Below are 24,332 nucleotides of genomic sequence, written 5' to 3'. Positions count from 1 at the left end.
ATGAATCCGCAAATGCACAAAATCTGGTGTTAGTGCTGTCCAATGGTTGGTCGTCATGCAATACTCTTCCATATCAGTAGGTGTCAATAGGTAGCTAACCACTATTTAGTCATGTGTGGAGGTGGGAATCTTGGGGCACCTAATGATTCGATTACGATTCAGAGGCTACGATTCGATTATTAATGCACCCCCCCTCTCCAGCTATCAGCTGCTTTTAATGTTTCGTACATCAGTTACAAAAAAATGTACAAAACTCCTCTCAGGCTTAAATAAACTACTATTTCAGTGTCAAGTTAACAGTTCAAAACAGTAAATATAACACAGGGTGTTCATAAATGTTTGACCCCATTTCGTAGGCCAATAATTTTGACAACTTTCGTTGGAATGACCTCAAATTTTCACAGCTTGTGTAGAATTTTAAAAAGTTTTTGTGGTTAATGTTTGGCATTTATATCTTTTCAGGTTAAGAAATGCCATTAACTTCAAAAGAAAAGGCATTTGGCGTGTTAGAGTATGCTCGGACTCAGTCACCGAAGACAGTGCACAAATTTTGCAAAGAAGGCACCAACTACAAAACAAATTAGGACTTGGCACAGAAAATTTTGTGAAATTTCAGCGAGTTTGGCACGAGATCGAATACCGACTCGACGTGTGCAGAGTCACAGGCGGCGCTCGTATTGAACATTTATGAAAAGATCCATCAAGTAGTTTCCGAGATATGGGCATTTAGAATGGGGTCAACCATTTTGGAACACCCTGTACTCAAGTCCCCATTCTGTATCATCAGTTTTAAATTACATTCAATTAATTTAATGTTGTGAATCAACCGTTAAAGTTCTTTTAAAAAATTGCTCCCGGTATTCCATAATTTCCCTAATGTCTACTTTCGACATGTGAAAGTTTTAAAATTGTTTCATTATTTAAAGATAGATTTAAGTCAAGACTTTGCTGATTTCGGAGTATTTTAGATAAAAAGTTAATTAGGTTCGCTCAGAAGGTACGCCACAACAGCCTTCCAGAGAAGTCTATTGCTTTAAGATGACGGCCGTTTATAAATGCCGGCGAGTTTGTCATTTCGCATCTAGTTTTCTATACATGTGCTAACGCCGCCGAGTCTGTCATTTCGCATCTAGTTCTATATACATAAGATATCTACCGTAGCATTACTTGGACGTAGTTTGTGGCTGTCAGCCGCAGCCAGGTATGATTAGTTTTTAATCTGACGGCATGAGTTGAGCCAGAGCCATGAATTGAGCAATGTCATTACCCGGGTAATGGCAAGCATTATGTTGACTCTCTGTCCTGAAGACCGTGCTGACCGTGTTTTAGTTCCGCTTTACCTGGCATTAAACAATCGGAATTTGGATGTTTGTGAATCGTTCTCGAATCTTCCACGGCCGAATCAGAATAATCTAAGAATCGGAAATTTCGCACACCTCCAGTCATACATAAACGATAAAGCGGTAAGGGGCAAGCGGCTCTCGTTGGTGCTAGCAGCTAGTTTGTTAAACTATACTGTGACAGAGACGGTAAAAGGTTTTGAAAAGGAAATATGGTAACTCAGAACTAGACAAAATTCACTGAACGGCCGTCAAAAGGTAGCAAAGACTGTTTTCTCTCGGAGTGTCTCTGGAGTAAGGCAATAAGCAAAAGCTATCTTTCATTGGGATTTCGCCAGAATGTAAAGAAGAACTAAACCTAGTGTGATTAACTTTCAATGGGGATGCAGTGATACCTACTCCAATACAGAAGCCTCGGTGTCACAATGAGTTTGTAAAAATATGATTATAAAATGTGTTTTGTGTTTGATTGATTCCTATGCAATACATTACTTTATATTGTTAGGACCGTCTACAGAAATTAATTTATACATATTTTTTTTGCTGGTGGCGTGCCTTGGGATGTTTAGTGGAAAAAAAAAAGGGCCGCGGCTCAAAAATGGTTGAAGAACTGTACATTGTGTACATACTGTACAGTGTGCCTTATTTACACTGCATGTACAGTACTTAATACAACATTGTTTGGCAATAATACAGTCCTTCAGGCTTTCATTGACTACTTTATATGACCATGTACTGTGGCCAACCATACCCCAAAAAAACACTAACTCCAAAATCAAAATCACATTTAAAAGCTATTTCCAGATACTAATCAACAGTTTAATTTGCTGTCATCAATTTAAAATGTATAATATGGTGCCAGTTCCGGCATTAGAAGCTAGCGGCTAAGGTTAAAGCCACTAGCCAGTGGATACCAACATGGCTCTCCAGTGAGAATGACATGTCACTTATTATTAGTTTCTTCTTATATCACAAATATATCACGTAGTATTGTTTAGAGTTCCATGTTTGCAACAGTAATGACACAATTCCTTCGTGCAAAGTAAAAAACTGTTTTTGTTTCTTTTTAAATTTACATTGTAATCATTTGTTTTGTCTATATAAAGCAGCCATCAGCCAGGAGTGGCTATAAACACAAGTCACCTGTACTTTGACAGTGGATACACGCACAAAAAAAAACTGCCTGTTCCCACTTTGAAAATGTTTTAAATTGGGCCACTCCTATCTCAAAGTAACACTGAAAATATAGCATCACGAAATGTTTACCTTCATACGGTCATATTTATCGTCGACATCCTGAATCCAAGAGATGAACTGTCGTGCGTTGAAACGATCTCTCACCGATTTGTTCTCATCACCCTGAGCAAAGACACCATGACAAGACAGCAAATTAAAACAGGATCATGTATCTTTCAGTGCATCTGAGAGAGTGAACATTTCCTACCTGGCTTTCTGATGGCATATTGTATACTTCAGAGTCTAAAAGCATGGTGCAGGCACTAAATGGGACAGCCTGATTGGCTATTGTCCTCGCAGCTCGGCAGTGGACTCTCAACACTTCCTGCTCACATGAAACAATGAGCTTCTCCTGTGAAGATAAAGCAAGAGAACATGATCAAAAAACGGTAAATTCAGTTGCACTGCTTTCAAGTACAGACGTAAACCTTCCACTTAAGATTCCCTATATGTGTGTATTTTGCTGTCTTAGTAAAAGCATGGTGGGAAACAACAGCCCACACATACAGCAATATGACAAATCATTGCAATGTAGAGACGAGGCTTTTTTCTTACTCGTTCTATGCTGTGCTGTAACCGGAGCTTCCCTCTCACTGCCTCCTGTTGTCTGAAGAGATCTTTCAGAGGCTCGGACAATGATGGTGGTGGGGCAATCTGTTGAAATTGCACAAACCATTTAACTCCTCTGCAACAACTGACATATTAGACAAGAGATCATTTTCACTAAAACAAACTTATCCTGTGAAACTTTGACAGTGTTGAGAATAAGGCCTTCAAACTATGGTCTTTTGACATTGTTAAAGGTGACCCTTTGATTATCATTAGGTTCCCTTCCACAGTTCCCAAAAATGCATGGTAAGTTGATTCCAAATTGTCCACATGTATCAATGCACGCGTGAATGGTTGCTTGTCTCATTGTGCCCTGTGATTGGTTGGCTACCGATTCGGGGTGTACCATGCCTACTGCCCATAGTTGGCTGAGATTGGCTCCAGCCCCCCCGCAAGGATAAGTGGCACGAAATTTGAATGAATAAAAACATGTTAGAACCTTTAATGCCATTTTATCAAGCTTGAAGGACAACCTTGACTGAAAATGCTCAGAATGTTCCTTTTAAAGCTATTTTAGGTTTGCTTTTTTGCTAGCCTTTCCAGCTGGATTCTTATTAATATGCAACGGACTCATGGGATCAAAATGGAATATTTGTTCACATTTAAATTCTGTGGTCTGATTGCCTCTTGGCAAAGAAGTGTGTTAGCAGGCAAGTTTTTGGATTAAAAACTTGTGGTTCCATTGGTGAGTGGGTGCGTAGGAAGCAAAGAATGGGCAGGTACTGGCACAATGAAGCCGAATGTGAACTTTGAAATGTCCTATATGTATGACTTACAACAGAGATGACAAACTTCAACCAGGTCAAACATTTATTCGGACCCATTTTATGGATGAAAACAGAAAATAAAAAGTTACGGCAATCTATTTTAACTTACCACTGGGATATGAAGCTTGCTGAGGGGCTTCCCATCCAACAGATATGAGCCAGTATACGTCACATACTCAGCATAGCACTGTGGGGCCTGTGGGGTGATGTAGCACAATATTTTCCTCTTTTCCTCTATCTTTTTTCTAATCTGCAGATAATCGAAATAGGGGTTGGAACGGTCACTGTGGTAAGGCTCAATGTCATCCAACTTTATGGCATTGACAACTACAGCCAACGTTTGCTGGATCATTTCCCGGGTCTGTTGCATGGCCGTGTTTACCAGCTGCACTTGCAACTGTTGCCCGGTCGAACGCGGAAACTTCCTTTTTCGTGGGTGCTGGGTCTGAGAATCATCATCTTCTACCGGTAGTGGACGCCCTTTACTTGTTTTGCTCAGTACCACTGTAGGTGACGTGGTCAAAGAACTAGGTACAGAAAGAGTCAGAGTTGAATTCGATGCAGGAGTTGAGATGCTAAGAAGAGAGTCTTTGTCTTTCTTTAGTGATGAGAAGGCCAGCACTGAAGTCGGAGTTGGTGTTCTCGTAGGAATAGCATTAATGGTGACTACTGGACTAATTGTCACAGAAAGGGAAGATGTTGAAATCATGCTTGGGGAAGGAACTAGGGCAGAAGCATTGTTTTTGGCCCGGTTGCGTGTCATTCTCTGAGGGATTTCATCTACCTTTTTGGAAATATCTGTCAACACTGTGCTTTGGGGTGCTGGTATTGGCTTTTGTGTTGTCTCTTGAGCATCTGAATGCTCCTGTGAACTGGGAGGAGTAAATGGCACTGGGAGAAGTGGAACAGGATCTTGCGATAAAGATTCTGTTGAGGGATCTGATATTTCCTCCTTTCTCTCCTCTGACTTGTCAACTGACACACTGTCATTTGGTAACTGCAAGGACTCAGCCATGGGGTGAATCTGGATGTGATGTAGGTGGCTGCTCTCAGATTTCACAGATGAAAACAAGATATCGGGATCAGACTCATCCAAGGCCCCATACTGCATTTTAGTCTCCAACATGATGCTCTGTTGCGGAAAAGTCAGGGGGCTATTGACTGGAACACTCTGGGGTTCAGGGTCCAACTCTTGCTGAAAGTTGTCATGAGATGATGGTACAACTAAGTCTTGCCCAGTGGGTTCACCCAGCCTTTGATCTTCACTAGTGCACCTAGTGTCCATGAGACTTGAATGGTCGACTTGCATTAAATCCGGATCATCAACATCCATAATTGTATGTCTAATATGAGATTGTACGGTCTTGTTGAGGTCACAAAAATCTGAGTCTCGATGCTCAGCTTCTTCGGACTTTTCCGGGAGAGGGAGGTCAGGCAAGGAAAATGGTCCAAGGTCATCTAGCTCATCTGCATCAGTAGAAAATGGATCTGCCCAGGGCACAACTGGCTCAGGCGCAATAGCTGGAGTCAGGTGTCCGTCAGCAGTAGGGCAGAAGGTATGAGTGGTCTGGCTAGCACCTGGCTCGTCACATGCGGTCTCTGTGTCCATCTCGTGCGTAACCTCAAGATTAGATTTGTTGCAGTCTTGGAAAAAAGACTCAAGTCTTGTGGAGGATGAGGAAGTATTTAAATAACCGTTTTCCACATCCAGAGCATTGTCAGGTCTCTCTGGTGAAGGAATGTCAGCCACAGCCTCCTTCTGCTCATCAAAATCCTCAGGGTCTTCTTCCTTGTGCCACCTATTCCAGGTAGCATACGGAGGAGTTACAGATGGGTGTCCAGACAAGTGCTGCAGATCGCCGTCTGAATGAGAGTAAGGACTGGTTATTTTGGACACTGCAGCTTCTATCTCCCCATATGTTCGATGGGGAGATTTAAGGTCTACGTCATTGCTCCAACTCATGCTGTGATCATAGCAGTTTTCTCCATGGTTGGGTTCAGACTGCGGTGGAGAGAAATGATGGTCCACTGGATCTTGTTGATCTGGTGACTCAACATGCCAGCTCTTTCTCATAGGGTCCTCAACTTGAGCGGGGAAAGAAGATGATTCCTGTGTTTGCTGTGTCTCACCCTCAGCACATTGATCATCACTTGTTCTTACATCAAAATCAAGGTCTTCACCTTCATCATCCTCTTCATCTTCTTCATCCCTCTCCTCCATGACTGAAGGAAGATCTGAGAGGACCAGGTTAGGCTCACTGTGGTGATGTTCAGATATGTCATCAATGTCCAGTGGAGGCAATGCTGCAGGAGCTGGCGTTGGTGGTGCAGCAATTTCAAAGCAGGGCTCCTGTGGATCTGGCCTGTGAACTGGTGTGGATGGCTTCGGCAAGTAACTATTGTAAACACTATCAGAAAGATGATCATTACTCTCTGTGCAATTGAGCATTGGTGTTGCCAGATCCGGGGTTGGCTGGATCGGCTCCTGCCGAGGAGACATCAACCTAATCGGAGAGAAATAGGGCGAGGGCAAGCGCTCTAGTCTATCCACAGTGGCCAATTTGTCTTCAATAGAGTGTGAAGCGGCCGTAGGATCAAATTCGGCTGATGGATCACTATGGTGTCTCAAGAACTTGTCAGCCTCAATTTTAAACTCTTCTTCTAGAGGCCTGCGAACGTCAGAGGAAGCAGAACGGCTGATAAGTGGCAACTGTAGATTCTTTGCCGGGGTTGGACACGTGCCTTCCTGAAAACCTTGGGAGTACCTGCTGGTGGACAATAAAAAGAAAGAACATCAGAAGATAATTAAAGATAAGTTAACAAAAGATAAACAAAGTGACCAAATACCTTTCAAAGAAGGATGGTGAACACGCATTCATGGACATGGTCATTGCTGATGAGTTCTGACAATCCAGCCCATCAAGCATAATATCGGGGTAATCTTCCGCACTACAAGATGGTGTCCGTGGAGTCTGCATTACTTCCTCATAACTGGGACAGGATATGACAGATGTTGGTGTGGGTACACCAGTGGGCCTGTTATGTTCTGATCTGGGAGAAGCTGGGAGGTTCTCTTTCATTTGATGGCCAGGCAGCCAGTCTTTTGAGTTGTGACTGTTGTCTGTAGGTTGTTGAAACTTTCTGCTTGGGGACAGAATTTGAGCTGGTTGACTAATTTCCTTTGACTTTTTCTCTTTGAGCCCAGATTCTAGGCTGTTTGATTTCTTAGAGGATAGCTCACCACGGTTCTTCCTCACTTCTTCAGTGGACTTGGCTTTTTCCTTAAGTTTGGTGTCGCCTGACTTAGGTCTCAGTTTCTCCATTTGTTTCATTCTTTCTTTATGTCTTTTATGACGCTCTTCAATTTCTTGGTCCTTCAAACTCAACATCTGGCCAAAACTAGTCATTTGATAATCACCATCCACCAGTAGTTTTTCTCGTGGACGGTTATCTTTCCGTCCTGTGTCTTTGGACTGATTGAGCTTTTCATTTTCATCTTTAATTTTGGGCTTAGTGTGATCTAACCTGGTGTCTTTTTCCAATATATCCCGATTCCTTTCTTTCTTAATGTCAAATTTAGGACTTTCTTCTCTTGATCTTTCTTTTAAAATGGTGATCTGAGGGCTATCTTTCAATCCTGACTTCAAGCCATCAATATGCCTGTTTCTCTCATCCTTTATTTTATCTTTATGTTTTTCTTTTTTCTTTTTGTCCTTCATTCTGTCACTGATGACGGCTGTTGCTTTATCCTTTTTGGACATTTCCTTTTCAAATTCTAAGGTCTTATCAAAATCGTCTTCACCTTCCCCTTTACTGCCATAAGGGAAGGTATAAGGGTCTGCCTCGAGAGGCATCGGCTCTTTCTCAAACGGTAAACTTTCCCTGCGACTGTACATGTCTCTGATTTCTTCAGTTTTATCACGTTTCTCTCCTTTATCCTTCTTGACCCTTTCCTTGTCTTTGTCGTGGCTTTTCTTGGAAGAGGAGGAGGAAGAATGTCGATGTCTTTCTTTCTCTCTGAATTTATCCTGGGGTGTCGATATAGAAAGACAGTCCCTCCTGTCATCAGTTATATCTGCAAGGCTGAGAGAGTCGTAATAACTTGTAAGGACGGGTTCTTGACCTCTGTCAGTGAAACTGTCCAGAGAAATATCACTGTTCTTGTCGTTGGAGTCATCCTTGTAGTCGTTCATAGCTTCTTCTTCCAATTTTTCCAGAAGGGACTTTTCATTTTCACCACTGCCCTTAGACAGTTTTCTTTCTTTGGGGTTATCCATCTTGTCTTTGTATTTGCTTTTTGTTTTATCCTCACTGTTATCCCTTTTCTCCAAGAGCTTTTGTTTATTTTTCTTCTCTTGGTTTGAATCCATTGACATTCTGTCTTTTCTTTCCTTATGTTTTACTTCAACAGATTCTTTCTTGTCCTTGTTGTGTTTCTCAAGGGAGCCCTTGCGCTCTTTACCTGTGTCAAATATGGCCTTTTCCTTCTTCTTCTCTTTATGTTCTTTGTCTTTAGCCTTTTCGGCATTGTGTTTAGTCTCAGATGACATTTTCCTTACTTTGTCCAATGTGAAGTGATCCAGATCATCCTGTTCAGGAGATAAGTCCTTTCTGATAGAATCGGAAACATGAGAAATAGACCCATTGTAACTGTCTTCATCATCACTTTCATCAGTAAAAATGTCAGCTATCTTGTACCATGTTTTTTCTCTTTTCTCTGGCTTTTTTTCCTCTTTCTTCACCTCCAAGAAATCCTTCTCTCTGTCAGTGTGTTTGTCTTGGAAGGCCTTTTCTTTTTTGTCTTTCGTTTGTTCGGATGACATCTTTCGATCTTTGCCATGAGAGTCCTTGTGTTTGTCTTTTGCATTCTCTTTCTTGTCTTTGGTTGTCCGATCAAGTTCCTTTTCCTTGGCAATTTTTTCTGCTGAGATTTTATCACCCTTCTCCTTCTCCTGATCAGCACCTCGATCTTTAATTTTCTCTTTATGCTTCTCTGTTTTTGATTTCTCTCGCTTTTCTATTCCTTCAAACTTTTTGTCTTTCTCTTTACCAGACTGGTTTCTTTCGCGGATGTCACCTGATTTACTAACAACATCAATTTCTTTGAAGAAAGTGTCATTGACATACTCTTCTCTAATCATCTCTTGTTTAGTTTTTGTTTCTTTTCTCTCCTTAATGAAGTCATACGAGTCTTTGCGATCTCGGCTGTTGTCCAGTGAATCTTTGTCTTTTTTGTCTTTACTTATTTCCGAGATTTCTTTCCGTTTTTTATCTTTTTCAACAGAGTGACTTGAGTTTAGTTTTTGTTTTTCTGACCAGTCTTTTTTCTTTTCACCTGTCTTTTCTGAAAAATCTTTATCTTTCTTTTTTGACTGGACATCTTTTTCCGGTCTTTTCTCACTATGATCTGATTTCTTGTCTTTTATTTTGTCTTTCCTCCTCGTTTCTTCCTTGACTGTTTCAACGATAAGTTTAACAGAATTATTGGCTTTGTATTCCTTGTATTCTTTAACTGGCGCATCCCAGCTATCGTCTCCATAGAGGGAAGAGTCTGAGGACATCTCTGAACCCCATCTGTCATGATGGTCATCTGAGGCACTGAGCTTTGTGTCATCCATGTTGAGGAAACGGTTGTTGACATCATAGCTTTCATACTCTGACTCCTCCTTCAGAATTTTGTCCTTTTTACATTTCTCCTCCTTGGTATTTTTTTCCTTATCAACTTTTAGATGCTTTTCCTCTTTTTGCTCACTCTTCTTATCTGGTCTCGACTTCTCCTTGGATTTTTTCTTTTTCTCTTCTTTATGGTTTTTTTGTTTCTCTTCCTTGGGTTTTTCCTTAACGGATTTCACTGGCTTTTCTCGCTCTTCCTTATTAGTTTTGTCTTTGGCGGAGTCCTTTGTTTTCTTATTTTTTTCCTTGTCTGCTGTTCTATGCAGGTCTTTGCCTGATGACCAGTTGTCTTCAGACTTGCTTTTTGAGAGCCTTTCTTCCTTTTTTGAATGGTCTTTTTCGTGTTTTGATAATTTGATTTTGCCTTCAGTTTGCTGTTCTGACTCGACAATTACGGACTTTTGCCTTGAGTCATCAAAATCAAATGAATAGCTTTTCACAAATTTTTCATTCATGTCTTGATTAAGCACAAGACTAGGAGCTTTATCCTTTTCTTTACTTTTGTGCTTGTGCTTCACCTTATGCTTCTTGAGCACTTTACCGTCAATGTCAGTTTTGGAGGCTGTACTGTCTGTATTGGCATTTTTGTAGATGTCAGAATTTTTCTTATCCATTGTGTTATTGTGTAAATTGTTATTCTTCTTCTTGTTTTCTTGTCCTTTTCTCTTAACTTGTTTGACTGACTCAACACTAGACTCGCCAGAGGAATAGTCAGACTCACTGGACAGTCTTGTTCTCACAGAATCAGACAGAGAACTTACTTCAGACCATGTTGGGGATGACACAGTCTTCCAGCCATCAGTCCTCCACTGTTTTGGGTGTTGTTCCGCTAATGATGGTGCTTGTTTCTGACAGTTTAAGTTTACATGCGAGGAGGACGATGTATTGAAGACAGTGGATTCTTTTACAATCAATGAAGAATCCTTTATGCAGTTTGATCCTTTATCATCTTCACTTTCCATATCACCACAATCTGAATCAGACGTACATAGTTTGTCATTGATTTTACCAAACCTGACTTCCTTGCCAAGATTGTTTTTGCTCTCCTTCTTTCTCTTCTTTTTGACTTTATTTTTATCTTTTAGTTGTTTGGAACTCTGATTTCCAGAGTCTCTTGTCTTGGCATTTGTTTGAAGGGCTAGCTGTCGTGGCGTGGGTGCTGGTGTGAAACACAGCGTCCTATCATCCTCATCTGAACTGTTACTGTCCGAGATGATACGCCTGACGGCTTTCTTTGGTGTGAGTGAGTTGCTTTTGGAATAGGTTTTGACCTCCATCTTGGGTATTGAGATGAAGCTGTTGGCCTTGCTGACTGTGTCTTTACGAAAGTCTTTCTTCAAGAGGTGCTTGTCGTCCACAGGAGGGATTCGCTCCTCCTCATCATCTTCATCAAATTCATATTCATCTTTGACGGGAGTGACAGCTGATTTCGGCTGGTCTAGTGTTTTCCCTTTTAACTTCAAGCCTTTCTCAAACTCCGAGTCTGTATTATTGCCATCAACAGAGCTAGATGGGGCGCATGAGGGTGCGTCCTCCTCTTCTGAAGATTCTATATGGAGAAAAAAAAAGTGAAGAAGATGTTAAATTGCAAAAAAAAAACCCACTAATGGTTTTTCCATTATTAACATAATATGGGTTTTTCAGGACTGATATCGATATTAGTAGTTAGAGGGGCCGATAACAAATTTTTGGGCCCAATATTCATTTGCAGTAAAAGTGTAAAATTTGGCATAAAAAAAAAAAAAAAAATCCAAACACTGAACTTCATTGAAATGCCTAAAGCAGGGGTCCCCAAACTTTTTCCTGTGCGGGCCACATAACTTTTCACTTCTCTGATGAGGGGCCGGGGTCAGTTTGTAACAGAAAAAGTGTGACGATTGCAGGAGTGTCTAAATGCCAAAATGTATTGTTTTTCAGACAGCCACAATCAAATAACCCTTTCTGGATTCTTCACGGAACAAAAGTAAAAAAAAAAAAAATGATATGATATAATAATAATAAATAATAATAATAACAACTCTATTAATTAAATAGATAATAACCAAATATCCCTCTCTGGGTTCTTCACAGAAAAAAGCCAGGAAATAAATAACACTATTAAAAAAGAAAAATAAATATCAAAATGCTCTCTGGTATTGTTCAGGGGGCCGGACCAAATGTGGAGGCGGGCCGTAGTTTGGGGACCCCTGGCCTAAAGCATGTTTATTGAATCACATTTATTCTTCCTGCCTTCGACGGGGGCGGACGTGTTTTTTCTCCCTGCTGCTGTTGCTTGCTGCTTTTTTTTGTATTTCCTCTGTGGATCAACCGCGCTGGTCTCTCATACAAAAATGGATCTGATTAGTTGGTCTATCGGCGCAATTGACAAGATTTTTTTTCAACAAGACACGGTGCACCAGGAGAGCAGTCTTGCATGGACGGCACCTTCGCTGCTGGTTACATGAGAGATTCATAGGATGACTGGAAACCACTGTGTCTTACTGTCCTGTCCGTTGGATATTGAGGATATTTGGCTGTTTGGTGTGACGGTTGTGGGCTTCCTTCTGCTCGCCTTAGGAGGTGCCCTGCTCTACCGAAAAGTTTCCAAGATGGCAGCTTTCAAGGAAATCAACAAATTGACTACGGATCAAACGGTGGGATTCAAGGCATTGGAAGATCGCATCGAAGCTCGGACCGAGAACTGGCTCTGTGGACTCACGGTTCGGTCCGAGGAAGGATGAAGAAAAGTGGACACTATCTTGCGCCAGGTGATGGAACTGTCGGGGCAGGTGACTGAACTGTTGAGGCAGACCGCGACTATTGGGAATGACTTAAGGGACCTGAGATCTAGCCTACGCCATGAGGAGCACAAATTTGACTGACGACCAACCGTATTTGGACATATTAAATTACTTATCTGGCTTAATTTGACTATAATTTTCCTTTCCTTTCCCGAACACCCTTATCTTCCCCCACCCCTCCCTTCTCCTGGGGCGAGCTGCGCAGATGTCCCTATCTTTTGTCCTTTATTTCTTCCCAAGGCCGGTCGCAGGGCTCTGCGACACTTATTTTGTCTAGACACATACACTTGCGCACACACACACTCACACACAACCTCCCCCATTCAGTCTGCCACCGCCTTTTTCTCACTCTCACTGATTTCCCCCCTCCCTCCAGCCATGACTGGTAGTTCTTTTTTTTTTTCCGTACAAAAAAATCCCTGCGCGTGACCTGTGCATTGTGTCATACCCATGCTATGTTGTATTATATATGTGTGTCTACTTGTAACTTGCTCTGTAATTTCTGAAGAAGAGAGAAGTGGCGGCACGGAACAAAGTCTGCAGCGGCCCGATGCTCACTCATCAAACAGAATTTCGTTACATATGTTGTCATCTTGTAAGAGCTGGTGTCAAAGACAAATAAATCTCTGAATCTAAAAACAGAATATAATAGCTAATAATAGGGGGTGACGTGGTTCAGTGGTATAGTAGTCATTCCCCAACCCAAAATTGTGGGTTCGATTCTCCGCCCTGATGACCTCGCCCAAGTATCCTTGAGCAAGATACTCCTGGTATTGCGTCGCCAGTAGGTAGATGAGAATATAGTGTTAAGCACTCTGAGGGCCTTAAGAGACAGGAAAGGCGCAATACTAGTGTAACTCCATTTACCATTACCATTTAACCATTTAGAGGACGGGGTGAATACTAGTGCAGGAGAGAGAGGCGCGGCTGCGTCTGAGCCAAAATAACCCAGTTTTAAATTGATTTTTTTAATACCGGCCAGTCAGATTAAAAATAAGGCCGATAACGACATAAGTCATCTCTATTAAAAACGACATACCTGACGAACTCTCTTCACTTGAGGTGTATGTGCCTTTCCCCAGCAACAAATTCAGCATGGTTGGAGAGTTGGCCACATTCAAAGGCGTTTCACCTCTTCGGTTGCTCTGACGTGGGTCCCCCCCATACCGTAAAAGTAGCTTAACCACCTGGGAAAATAACAAGAACAACCTGATTTAGATTAAAAAAATAAGGAAACCATTTTTTTTGCAACATTGCCTCCAGTAATTTCTGGGATCAAACAATTATACATGTGGTCCTAATATATGTTTAATGATCAAGGAAACCTGGTCTCATGAATTTATAAAACAATATTGAGATCTAGCCAAGTATTCAATTGAGTTAGGTTAAAAAAACTTCACCTTAAAATGTCCATTATTGGATGCATCGTGGAGAGGGGTGTCATCATCTAGACCCTTGGTGTTGACCTCTGCTCCGGCTGCCAGCAGCTGCTTGGCCACATCATAATATCCCCTGTTACAAGCCTCATGCAGTGCGGTCCAGCCTAAATACAGCGGGGTAAAAAGTATTTGTCATTAGGCATTCTAAATCGTCAGAGTAATAAACTGTTAGTAATTGAGCCAAAAGAAAAAAAAATCATACAGACAGACTCACCAGCAAAGTCTTTAACATTCACATCTGCTCCCTCGTTGATGAGTTCCTTAATGCGGCGTACCTCACCACGGATTGCTGCTCTGTGCAGCCGAGTCTCTCCTCTCTCATTTCTTTTATTCACTTTATCTTTGGTTTTAGATGCAGAGTTTGGCGTTCCCTTCTGACCTAGACTGGACTGTGACTGGTGCTTTGGTGTTGTATCTGTTGATAAGAAAACAAAACACTTCATTCTCTCCTTTAAATTGATTATTGCGTCTTAATTATAAGTAAAAAAGTTTCCAATATTTACTCAACGCTATACTGTCATTAGTCTTTTGGCCAGTGGAGGGCGTCCTGACTCAAATAATGGTTTTGACAGTGGTTTTATCACTAATTTTGTATCATGTTAAAAATAAATAAAAATAAAATGGTAAAAAAGAGCTATCACCATGATGATCAAAATTAAAATATTTTAGCGTAGTAGGCCCACAGGAGGCCAACGTGTTCTTGCAAAACTATGTACAGTATTTATTAGCAAAAAGTATTAAATAGTGTTGCTACTGTAATATTGCACAATTTGAACACAAAAAAATACACTTAAATAAATGTTTTGCAAGAATCACTTCACTTACATACATACGTACACTCCCCTACACATACACTGTAATGTGATGCAGAGCTTAACATTAAATTTGCTGTTTTTTTCCCTGCATAGTGGCAATAAATATGGCTGGCTGACACAGAAGATTTTGGCTCTAGCTGGCTGTCAATCTCAGAGAAATAATTCCATATTGACGCATTAGGACACCTCTCGGTTAGGATAAAAATCAGACTTTGAAATCTGCGTAATATTACGGGTGAGTGGAAAATGATAGTTTTCACCCCGGAAATGCACCTCCACCAACTGTGACGAACACCGAACGTATCCTTGCAAAACGTTTACTCGATGCTGAGGGGAAATGTCGAAGAAAACTATATATATCACTGCATCATTGTTTCAACTATCACACATTATTTAGTTTGGACAGCTAGTCCAACAATTTTTTTTCTTTAAATAGTCAGGGACATGCCTGACGACATGTATCAAATCAATTTAGGTAACAGTGTATCATGCATTTCCTTTTCCCAACAGTATTTGAAGAATGAGTATGTCATTTCGAAACACTAAATTCATGTGACTACGTATGCAAATCAGATACTGACTATGTATATTCTCTCACTATCTCACTCTATGAAACTAACATGTCTGCAGTAAATATTCCATTAATAAGGTAGAAATAAAGAAGACCCATTGGCTGCCCTCCCAAATCTAACTACATTCGACATATCTCCTATGCCTCTTTCCTAGTTTGCAACAGAAGACGTGGTCTCCATGATAAGCACGCACCTGGACTGTTGATGGACTCCTCAGCAGTCATTTGCATGAGCAGGGCCACCTGCTGCCGCTCAGAGAGGGGGTACCCTGCCCGGATGCCGGGCATCCCCATTCCAAACGGCAAGCCTGCCTTCCGGGTGTTTGTGGGCTCTTTTTTAATGCGCTTCCTCTCTGGACCTGGTTTCTCTGTGGTTAAAAAAGAAAAAAAAAGTAGAAGTACATTTAATTTTTGTGGCTAAACAAAGAGCCGATGAATAAGAAAACGTGTTAGCAGACGTGAGTGAACATGAAACTATTACAGACAAACTGATAGAAATTGAGACGATCGTTGTTGCAAAATTTTCATTCGGTTTTCTCGGAAAAGTAGTTGTGAAAGATGCAAAAACAAGGAAGAGGATGTGACTCTGATATTGAAGATACAGTCAAAAGATTGGGGTAGGCCACCAAGTCAATTTTGGGTTTTCCATGAAAGGTCACATTTTTATTCAAATGAATTGCAAAATGAAGTATTATTCAAAATACCCTCTACCTTGAAGAGCACCCTGAAGAGTGCTTGATGCCATCTGTCAAACATAATGGTGGTAGTAACGTTATTGTTTTGGGCTGCTTCAGTGCTTATGAATTGGAAGCTTTGTACAGGGTTGAAGGCATTTTTAATAAGGAAGGCTATCCCTTTATTTTGCAACATCATGCCATACCCTGTGATAGCGCTTGATTGGAGCTAATTTCATCCTACAACAGTACGATGACCCAAAGCACACTTCCAAATTATGCAATAACTATTCAGGGAAGAGGCAAGGAGCTGGTATTCCATCTGTAATGGCGCGGCCAGTGCAATCACTGGATGTCAACACCATTAAACTGTTGTGGGAGAACCTTCACCGTATGGTACGCAAGAAGAGCCCATCAAGCGAATCAAATTTATGGGCGGGGCTCCTGGAAACGTTGAAAATGAAATGAATTTTCTCAAGATTACTGCAATAAACTAACAGAATCCCAAAGGTCTCCAATGATGTCATTGCTGCAAATGGAGCAATCCATTGCTAAAACCAAAGTTAGAAGTAGAGCTGAAACGAATACTCGAGCAACTCGAGTAACTCGAGTTTAAAAACTCATCCGAGTAATTTTATTCACCTCGAGTAATCGTTTATTTTGACAGCTCTAAGCATCACGTTTTGCTCAGACTACTTTTAATGCGGGACAACGCGCTGATGTCACGTGCGTAGAGGAAGAAGCAAAAAAAAAAAAAAACAAACAAAAAAAACTTACTGCAGCCGACAGCTGCTACAAACGACAACGATGTTGCTAAATACTAGCCCACACAATGCTATGTTGGTAGCAGGTAGCATCTGATGTGTCTCATAGAGATCACATGTATGTTGAACTAGATGCGCCATGACAGACTCGGCCGTGTCTGGGCAGCGTTAGTAAACAGCCGCCATCTTAAAGCAGTAGAGCGCTAAGCGCTAATACAGAGCGCTAAGCGCTAATAAATAAGATTAACGTTACTGTCACTAGCTCGCGTAACGTTAGCCCTGCGGAGGGCTAGGTTTCTATTAATTATGACCACTGTCGATGCGTGGCTAACGTGTCTTACATACAGGCTTTAACATAACATAGCGTTGTGGAGTGATGAGGGTGTAAAATAAAAACTTAATAATGTTAACTATCAATTTTAGCTCAGTAGTCATTGCTGGATAAAATACCCACGTAGCACTGGTCTCTAATGTGCTCCAATACAGCCTGTATCATACATTTATTTTGAACACTGCAAAAACTCAAAATCCTATCAGGACTTACAGTTTAGACTAACTTAAAACTTAACTAGAACTTAAAAATGGCTTGACACAAATATAAATTCAATTGAAACACGTGGGAAAAAATCCTAACTTTTAAGTGATGTGTGTTATCAAGCGTAACGGCATTTTTAGGTGTATATATATATATATATATATATATATATATATATATATATATATATATATATATATACATATTAAAATAAGATCTAAAAAGTTTTTTGAGTGAAAGCAGTGAATTAGTCTTTTTTTATTCTAGTTACATCTGAGATGCAATTGTTGGCCGTTTTCAACAATATACATCGAAAATAAAGACATTGATTGACTGAAAATGGTTCAAGATTAGATGAAATGTCTCATGTATATTTATAATTGCCCTTCACCTAAAAATATATTTGTTTTATCCGATTACTCGATTAATCGATAGAATTTTCAGTCAATTACTCGATTACTAAAATATTCGATAGCTGCAGCCCTAGTTAGAAGGAAAAAAAAATTCAGATAAAATCATTATTTCTAACTTTGTCAATGTCTTGATGGTATTTTCAATTATTTTTGCAATTCATCTAAATAAAAAAAAAAAGTGTGCCTTGCAGCTATTCGAAAGCATATTGCCCAAGCTGGACCACGCACAGTGATTTTCAGCAGAAAATTGACTTTGATCACTACAATTGTGAGATTTAACTTGTTACGCATTTCATCGCTTGATTAGAGCAAAGACACATACTGAAAATGTATAAATGACCATTAAAAATTTGAAGTGCAAAATGACCATAAGAAACATGTTTTGTCTGTGATTAAAAAAAGGAGAAGAATCAAAACACAGTTTAGATTCCGCTAGCTCCTTAGAAAGGGACGCCTCAACACTCCACCAGGCTGTGTTGTTTATGTTTTCAAGCCAATCAGTTCAAGTCAGGAAGAGGGTGTGACTTGGCAGAACCACAGTTATTACAAAATAGTTGGTTCACATTCAATTGGACACAGCCTTGCCAAGGTCACCAAATGCCTGCCTGCCAGTCTGACCGGAGACAAAAAGGCAGCTGCTCTACAAAGGCACACCCAGCAATTATTTTCAGCAACATACCATCTGATGACCCTTAGATAGGCTACAGCTAGTCACAGTGATTGCAATATCTGCTATTTAAATATATAATCCGTCACAAAAAGAAGTATGATCTGACCCCAAAGTCAGAAACACTTTCAGTATCTAGTCATCTATAAAAATGCCAGCGAATTTCACATTTTCAGGCTCTTCTTGTTGCACCACAGTAATATTGCCCATGGATAAATACTGAAGTATCCAGGCAACATATTCACACTTCAGATGGGTTAAGGGTTTTTGAAATGGAAAAAATACCAGTCACAAGTTAAAACACTAATGAACTTTCAAGAACATCTGTGAACACTTTCAGTTCATGTGTCCCCACCCCCCTTTGATAAATCCTCACATGCTCGCCGCAGCATTTGCCATTTAGACACATTCCATCTGCCAAGACTTGAACAGGGGGAACCACAGAAGCAGTCAAAACATGTTATGGGAGCAGCGGAACAGAGAAAGTGCTACCCTAGCACTTTCAGAGTATGTTTACAAGCTGCTAACAAAAAGTCGTTGAACTTACTTGAATGCACCAGAAACAGAGGACATCTTACCATACTGGCATGAAACAGTTTTTTAATTCCCAAACTCAAATGAGTGTTTAATTTCTGCTTATATTCTATTCACTCAAAATAACCAATTTAGTCAAGAATATAGTAAAGAATAGGAGTGGGAACCTCTTGGTACCTCACGATACGATACGATTTGCAATACAAAGCTCACGATAACGACAATCTGACGATATGGCGATACAACGGTTATTGATACATTGGTCAGGAAATCATTCTAGGATATTCTACAAACAACTAATAAACAATTAAAGCAAGCTTCTGCTGTGAGTTGGAATGAGTTTATCACTAGTAGATGTCCCATCCATTCGAACTGGGAGGGCCATCCCTCCCACTTTAAATGGATTGAACGTCTATGGCCGTCAGTGGCAGCCAATGATAGGCAATGAGGTAATTTTGCACCTTTTAAGGTTATTTACTTGCTGATTTTCAGTTACTTCCTGTTGATTCTGGGAGGATTTATGGGTCTCTTCCTGTTTATTTTGAGTTACAGAACAGGAATTGACCTGGGAATCACCCAAATGAATAGGCAGTGACTAAAACTCAACAGGAAATCAACTGTAAATGCCCTAAAATGAACAGCAAGTGACCTGTAAATTCCCAGAAAATCTGACAGAATGACTGAATGCTCTGGTTTCGAATGAACGAACGTTCCCATTCTAAATGGATTGGGCGTCGAGCACCGTCAATGTAGCGTTAGAGTTAACTGAGACAACATTGTGGTGGAAGATTTTGGTAGCACCTTCTTGGTTCATTTTTTTTTTTTTTTTTAAAGACATTGACACCTTTTTAAAACGGTATCTCGATTCTTGGAAGGAGCATATCGATAACTTTTTGGGATACAAAGTATCACGATATATATCCATTTCGATATTTTGTCACACCCATAGTAAAGAATGTGTTCAATTAAAGTTTGAGTTAGCCATTTTCAAGCTGCTTGCAAGATTTGAAATGTAGCCGCACTCCACTCTTCACTGCCCTTCCCTTTCGCTGACTAAAGTCAACATTTTAGCAACTTAAAGAGCATACGACACCAGAAAAAAAGTCTTAAATGGCATTATTATGTGAATTAGAATCATATTTTGAGATGATTCGACTATATACAACAATTTAGCAAAGCGCAGATGACGAGAAATTAGTCTTTTAATCTGCCGGTTAGCCACGCCTACAATTATAGGGCTTTAGCGTCCCCAACAGGTGGATGACGTCAGCGGTAGACTAGGCTCATCGGTTTTACTATTAAGCCCATTGAGGGGGAATTGTTCAGAACGAGGAAAACGAGACGAAGAGAGCTGCAAAATGTCATTGTTTCAGTCTCTCTACTCCCAATATTTTTACAGGATATTCTTTTTATCCAAGTATTTTCCCCAATAGCTATATAAATGGCTTGAGAAGGACCAGTCAGCCCGTCGAGGGGGAACTATTCACAATGAGGAAAACGCGACGAAGAGAGCGGCAAAATGTCATTGTTTCTGTCTCTTTACTTCAATATTTTTACAGGATATTCTTTTTATCCAAGTATTTTTCCCCAATAGCTATATAAATGGCTTGAGATGGACCAGTCAGCCCGTCGAGGGGGAACTATTCACAATGAGGAAAACGCGACGAAGAGAGCGGCAAAATGTCATTGTTTCTGTCTCTTTACTTCAATATTTTTACAGGATTTTCTTTTTACCCAAGTACTTTCCCCAATTGCTAAATAAATGGCTTGGTCATGACAAATAACTTGTGCTAAATGGAATATAAAATAATAAAAATCCATTTATTCAAGACGACATGGCAAAATTACTCCATAATGGTCAAAACAGTCGACTTTACCTTTACTGTCACACCTGCCGAACGATATTTTATGACACCTAAATCGGACATATGTCATTTCCCTTCCCCGGCTTCGGAGAATGTAAACAGACCAGAAGGAGTGACAGCTAGCCGACATGCTAACCCGAACCGAGGGATGTTTCAAAGTCTTCGAAGTGGAAAATCACACATAACTAGCCTGGATTATTTGACATGACGACCCGGTTGTCGAGTTTCTTTGCGGATCGGTAAACCGCCCGGCGGAGAGCAATTTACAGTTCGTTCCCTGGAGGAGGGTGGCTGGAATTGTTGTGTAGCTAACGTGCTAACAGCTAACTGCTAATGAGCGTGAGGATAGCTTTTTACATGCCTATCAATGATCAAACGTAAGTAGTCCTTTATTTAAAGGAATTTTATAGTGTTTACTTTGTAATCACTGTATTCGTATTTGACATAATACAAAACAAGATGTTTACTCACTTCCTTGTAAGTCCAATGGTCCCACAGTAAATATCCACGGTGAATGGGAACCTTTTGAAACTCCAAAAAGGCGCATACGCCTCTCCCGCATACAGAATGATTTTTCTGCAGCCGTTTGGCTGGCGTGATGCAAAAAATAAAAGTATTAATCCGCAAAATCAGCTGAATCCTTCGTCCTCATACACAACAGTACACTGTAGCGTGAAGAGGACGTCTTCTACCGTACACGTCACAGCGCCCTCCTCCTCAATGCGAGACCGAAGCCGGAAGTCACTCATTTCCCTGGCGCGGGATTAAAAAAACTAAATAAATATAGCAATCGCTTCCACACACATCCAAGCGGTCCATATCATTCAGGAGCATAAAATACCGCGTGTATTATGAAATAAACATGCTTTTTCGTGTCACAAGCACTTTAAGGTTCAACCTGCAACCTGTTTTTTGTGAATGGTCACATGAGGTTTGCAATGTTCTCCAGGTTATGGTTATGGTTCTCATGGTTAAGCTGTTAAATTCCATCACCAATATATGACTCACTGAGCACGATGAAGACTGATGAATGTTTAATTCTTATTTAAAGGCAGCAATATTAACTGCCACTGACAAGTTAACTTGTTAAATGCACTTTTCACAGTGTATGAATTAATGTTTGCCATAATATAGTATGAATTGGAGTGGATTACAGATGAAAATTGTAAGCACGGCAGAGAAGTTCAAGCAAATGGAAATTCTTCCAGGCAAAGGACCCCCCCCCCCCCCCCACACACACACAAAATTCTGGACAGTACTGTAGTCACGTGAACAAATGAAAAGCGGCCATGGGTTGAGTGAGTTTGAAACAGAAACGTTAGAGGAGTGGTTGCCTTTTGGATCGACTTTAATGACAATTCACCCGGACTGTCAGTTCCGTTCTCTTAATTTATTATATTCAAAATTTGTTGTCAATTCCAATGTGTGTGTATTCCTGCAACCAAAATGGCTGTAGTTCTCTTAAGGCAACAATATGAATAGAACATTTTAAATTGTTGGGTCCCTTGAGTGCCTTTCTAGTGCCAACCCAAATTTATAAATAAAAAAATAAATATTTTGTATTCATTTTAAAAAATGTGTCTAAATGAGCTCCTCTCTACTTAAGAATTTACATAATTCATACCCCCACGGCATGTTTCTCAGTCAATTTCTTCAAAGCAAGGCTGCACAAGGTTACAACTTTGAGGCAGCGGTTGAAGCACTATCATGCCAAAGCAGAAAAGCATGCAGAGCTGCATTAATGGCACAGGTAAGTAAAACTAAGGTGCGATAGCTTCTGATAGTAAGCAAAACGTATCAAGTTTGTGTTTGCATATGTGTCCATGCACCACATATACAGTGAATTGTTGTTTCCACATATTAACAAGGTTCCATGGCCTCTACGCAAAAGGTAGGTTCTTTTCTGCAAGTAGAAGACAACCGGCGTGAAATACTGATGCCACACAACTAAGGCTGCAAAAACTAATCGATTATTATAATGATGAATAAATTAGTTGCCAATGAATTTGATCATCGATTTTTGCCGGCAGCTATGAGCAGTCACGTTTGGGTCCTTGTTTGTGTGTAATGTGAGGCTGCGCGTAATGTGAGGCTGCGCGTGCGCAACGGTGATTAGATCAGGAGAGTGAGAGTTCACTGCTACACTCAGGTTGGGTTGCTGAATCAATAATATTATAACGTGTCGAGTTAGATTATCTTTTGTGTGTTCTTTGTTGATGAGACGTTGCTACTCAACACTGAGTGCTAAGCTAGTTAACAATTATGCTAATCAGTGTCTTAAGCATCAGTTTGTATTGTGTTTTGGAGAAGCATATTAGCACTTGTGTTAATGTGGATAGTAAAGTCACATTTCTTTTTATCAAGAAATCACACACATAAACCTAGTCATATGACAGTTTAGTCTCCTTTCAACACAAACTCCCATTCAAATGGTAACAAGAGTGTGTGCATTGAAATTTGATTTTGATGGCATTTATGAACAACTGTTTGATAAAGATAACTTACTCATTATAGACTGCTTCCACATTATTTGTTGTGTTTTTCAATAAATATAAGTAATTGACACAATTTATATCAGCCCTTTTCCCACAATTAAAAAAATGTCAATCAACAGCACTTTTATTTGAATAAACATGACTTTTTGCTTATTTGTGTACTGAGAAATGCTTTATACTTAGAACCTTTATTAAAAACTATCAAGGTTTATGTACTTAAAACAATCGTTGTTGACTACAGTTAAGTTAGGAATCTTTAATAAAGTATTATTTTTGAAGGAAATAGTCATTCATTTTGTCTTCATTGTTACTTACAACATGCCTAAAACAACTTCCAAGTTAAATTATTAATGTAATTGAAAAAAAAAAAAAAAGGACATTTATCCGATAAATCGATTATTTAATCGTCCGTCTAATTGATTATAAAAATAATAGTTATTAGCAGCCATATACACAACGAGAAGGAGTGGACAATCATACTTTGACAGGAATGCACAGGCAAGATCCAGCACACTGTCAAAACCGGTACTCTGTACTGTAAATTGAGTGAGATGAAAGATGCTCACTTGCATAACAACAACATTATTATCGAAAGAAAGACAATAAGGTGTAGAATTGATATATTTGGGAGAAAAGCAAACCACTGGAATGTTCTTGAGAAACCTTAGAATTTTTTTAATTTGTGAAGAAATGCATGCTATCAGTCTTAACTGTGTAAGAGGAAATGTTTCAAGCTTTCAGGGTGTAAGTTATAATCAGTTATATCAGTCATAAGTATTTTACAGTTAAAATTATGCACTTGACACTTTAAGCTTCACTTTGGAAAAAAAAAGACAAAAAAAAAGAACTCAAGAAAAGAAAGAAGAGCATTGGACTAGCTGGGATTGTCCCAGTGCTGGTCGGTGTATTAGTGCAAGTGCTCTTCCTTCAAAATAGTCCCAGGATTAGCTTCCGTGGAATATGCACCTTTTCTATAGAATATGGGCCCCTTACAGAAATGTAGGTATATGTTATGACTGAGAAATTGAGGGAAGCTTTTCATTTTCAGGCCATAGAACTGATTACAACAGACTTTTGTGGTTGTCTTGGAGGTTTTGCCTTCGTCTGCATGGACAACCAGTACAGCCCAGTTGGGACCGATTCAATGCCACAAGA

General features: G+C 40.0%; 1 protein-coding gene across 2 annotated transcripts in view; it reads right to left on the bottom strand.

Annotated features, from left to right (window-relative positions):
• ankrd11 (ankyrin repeat domain 11) overlaps positions 1 to 24,332 on the bottom strand; it is a 200,521-nt gene that overhangs the window by 3,537 nt on the left and 172,652 nt on the right. Inside the window, exons 5-13 of one of the 2 annotated variants that reach the window (XM_057831488.1) lie at positions 15,425 to 15,598; positions 14,059 to 14,259; positions 13,806 to 13,948; positions 13,445 to 13,592; positions 6,800 to 11,174; positions 4,062 to 6,720; positions 3,132 to 3,230; positions 2,785 to 2,928; positions 2,607 to 2,699 (exon numbers count right to left, since the gene is read on the bottom strand). In XM_057831488.1, coding sequence (XP_057687471.1) covers positions 2,607 to 2,699; positions 2,785 to 2,928; positions 3,132 to 3,230; positions 4,062 to 6,720; positions 6,800 to 11,174; positions 13,445 to 13,592; positions 13,806 to 13,948; positions 14,059 to 14,259; positions 15,425 to 15,598 — 8,036 coding nt within the window. The remainder of the gene's footprint in view (positions 1 to 2,606; positions 2,700 to 2,784; positions 2,929 to 3,131; positions 3,231 to 4,061; positions 6,721 to 6,799; positions 11,175 to 13,444; positions 13,593 to 13,805; positions 13,949 to 14,058; positions 14,260 to 15,424; positions 15,599 to 24,332) is intronic. The other variant, XM_057831496.1, reaches the window with a different exon arrangement.

The sequence above is a fragment of the Corythoichthys intestinalis genome, chromosome 1, assembly GCF_030265065.1.
Source record: "Corythoichthys intestinalis isolate RoL2023-P3 chromosome 1, ASM3026506v1, whole genome shotgun sequence".
In the NCBI taxonomy this organism is placed as follows: domain Eukaryota; kingdom Metazoa; phylum Chordata; class Actinopteri; order Syngnathiformes; family Syngnathidae; genus Corythoichthys; species Corythoichthys intestinalis.
This window is presented reverse-complemented; position numbering and strand designations above follow the sequence as displayed.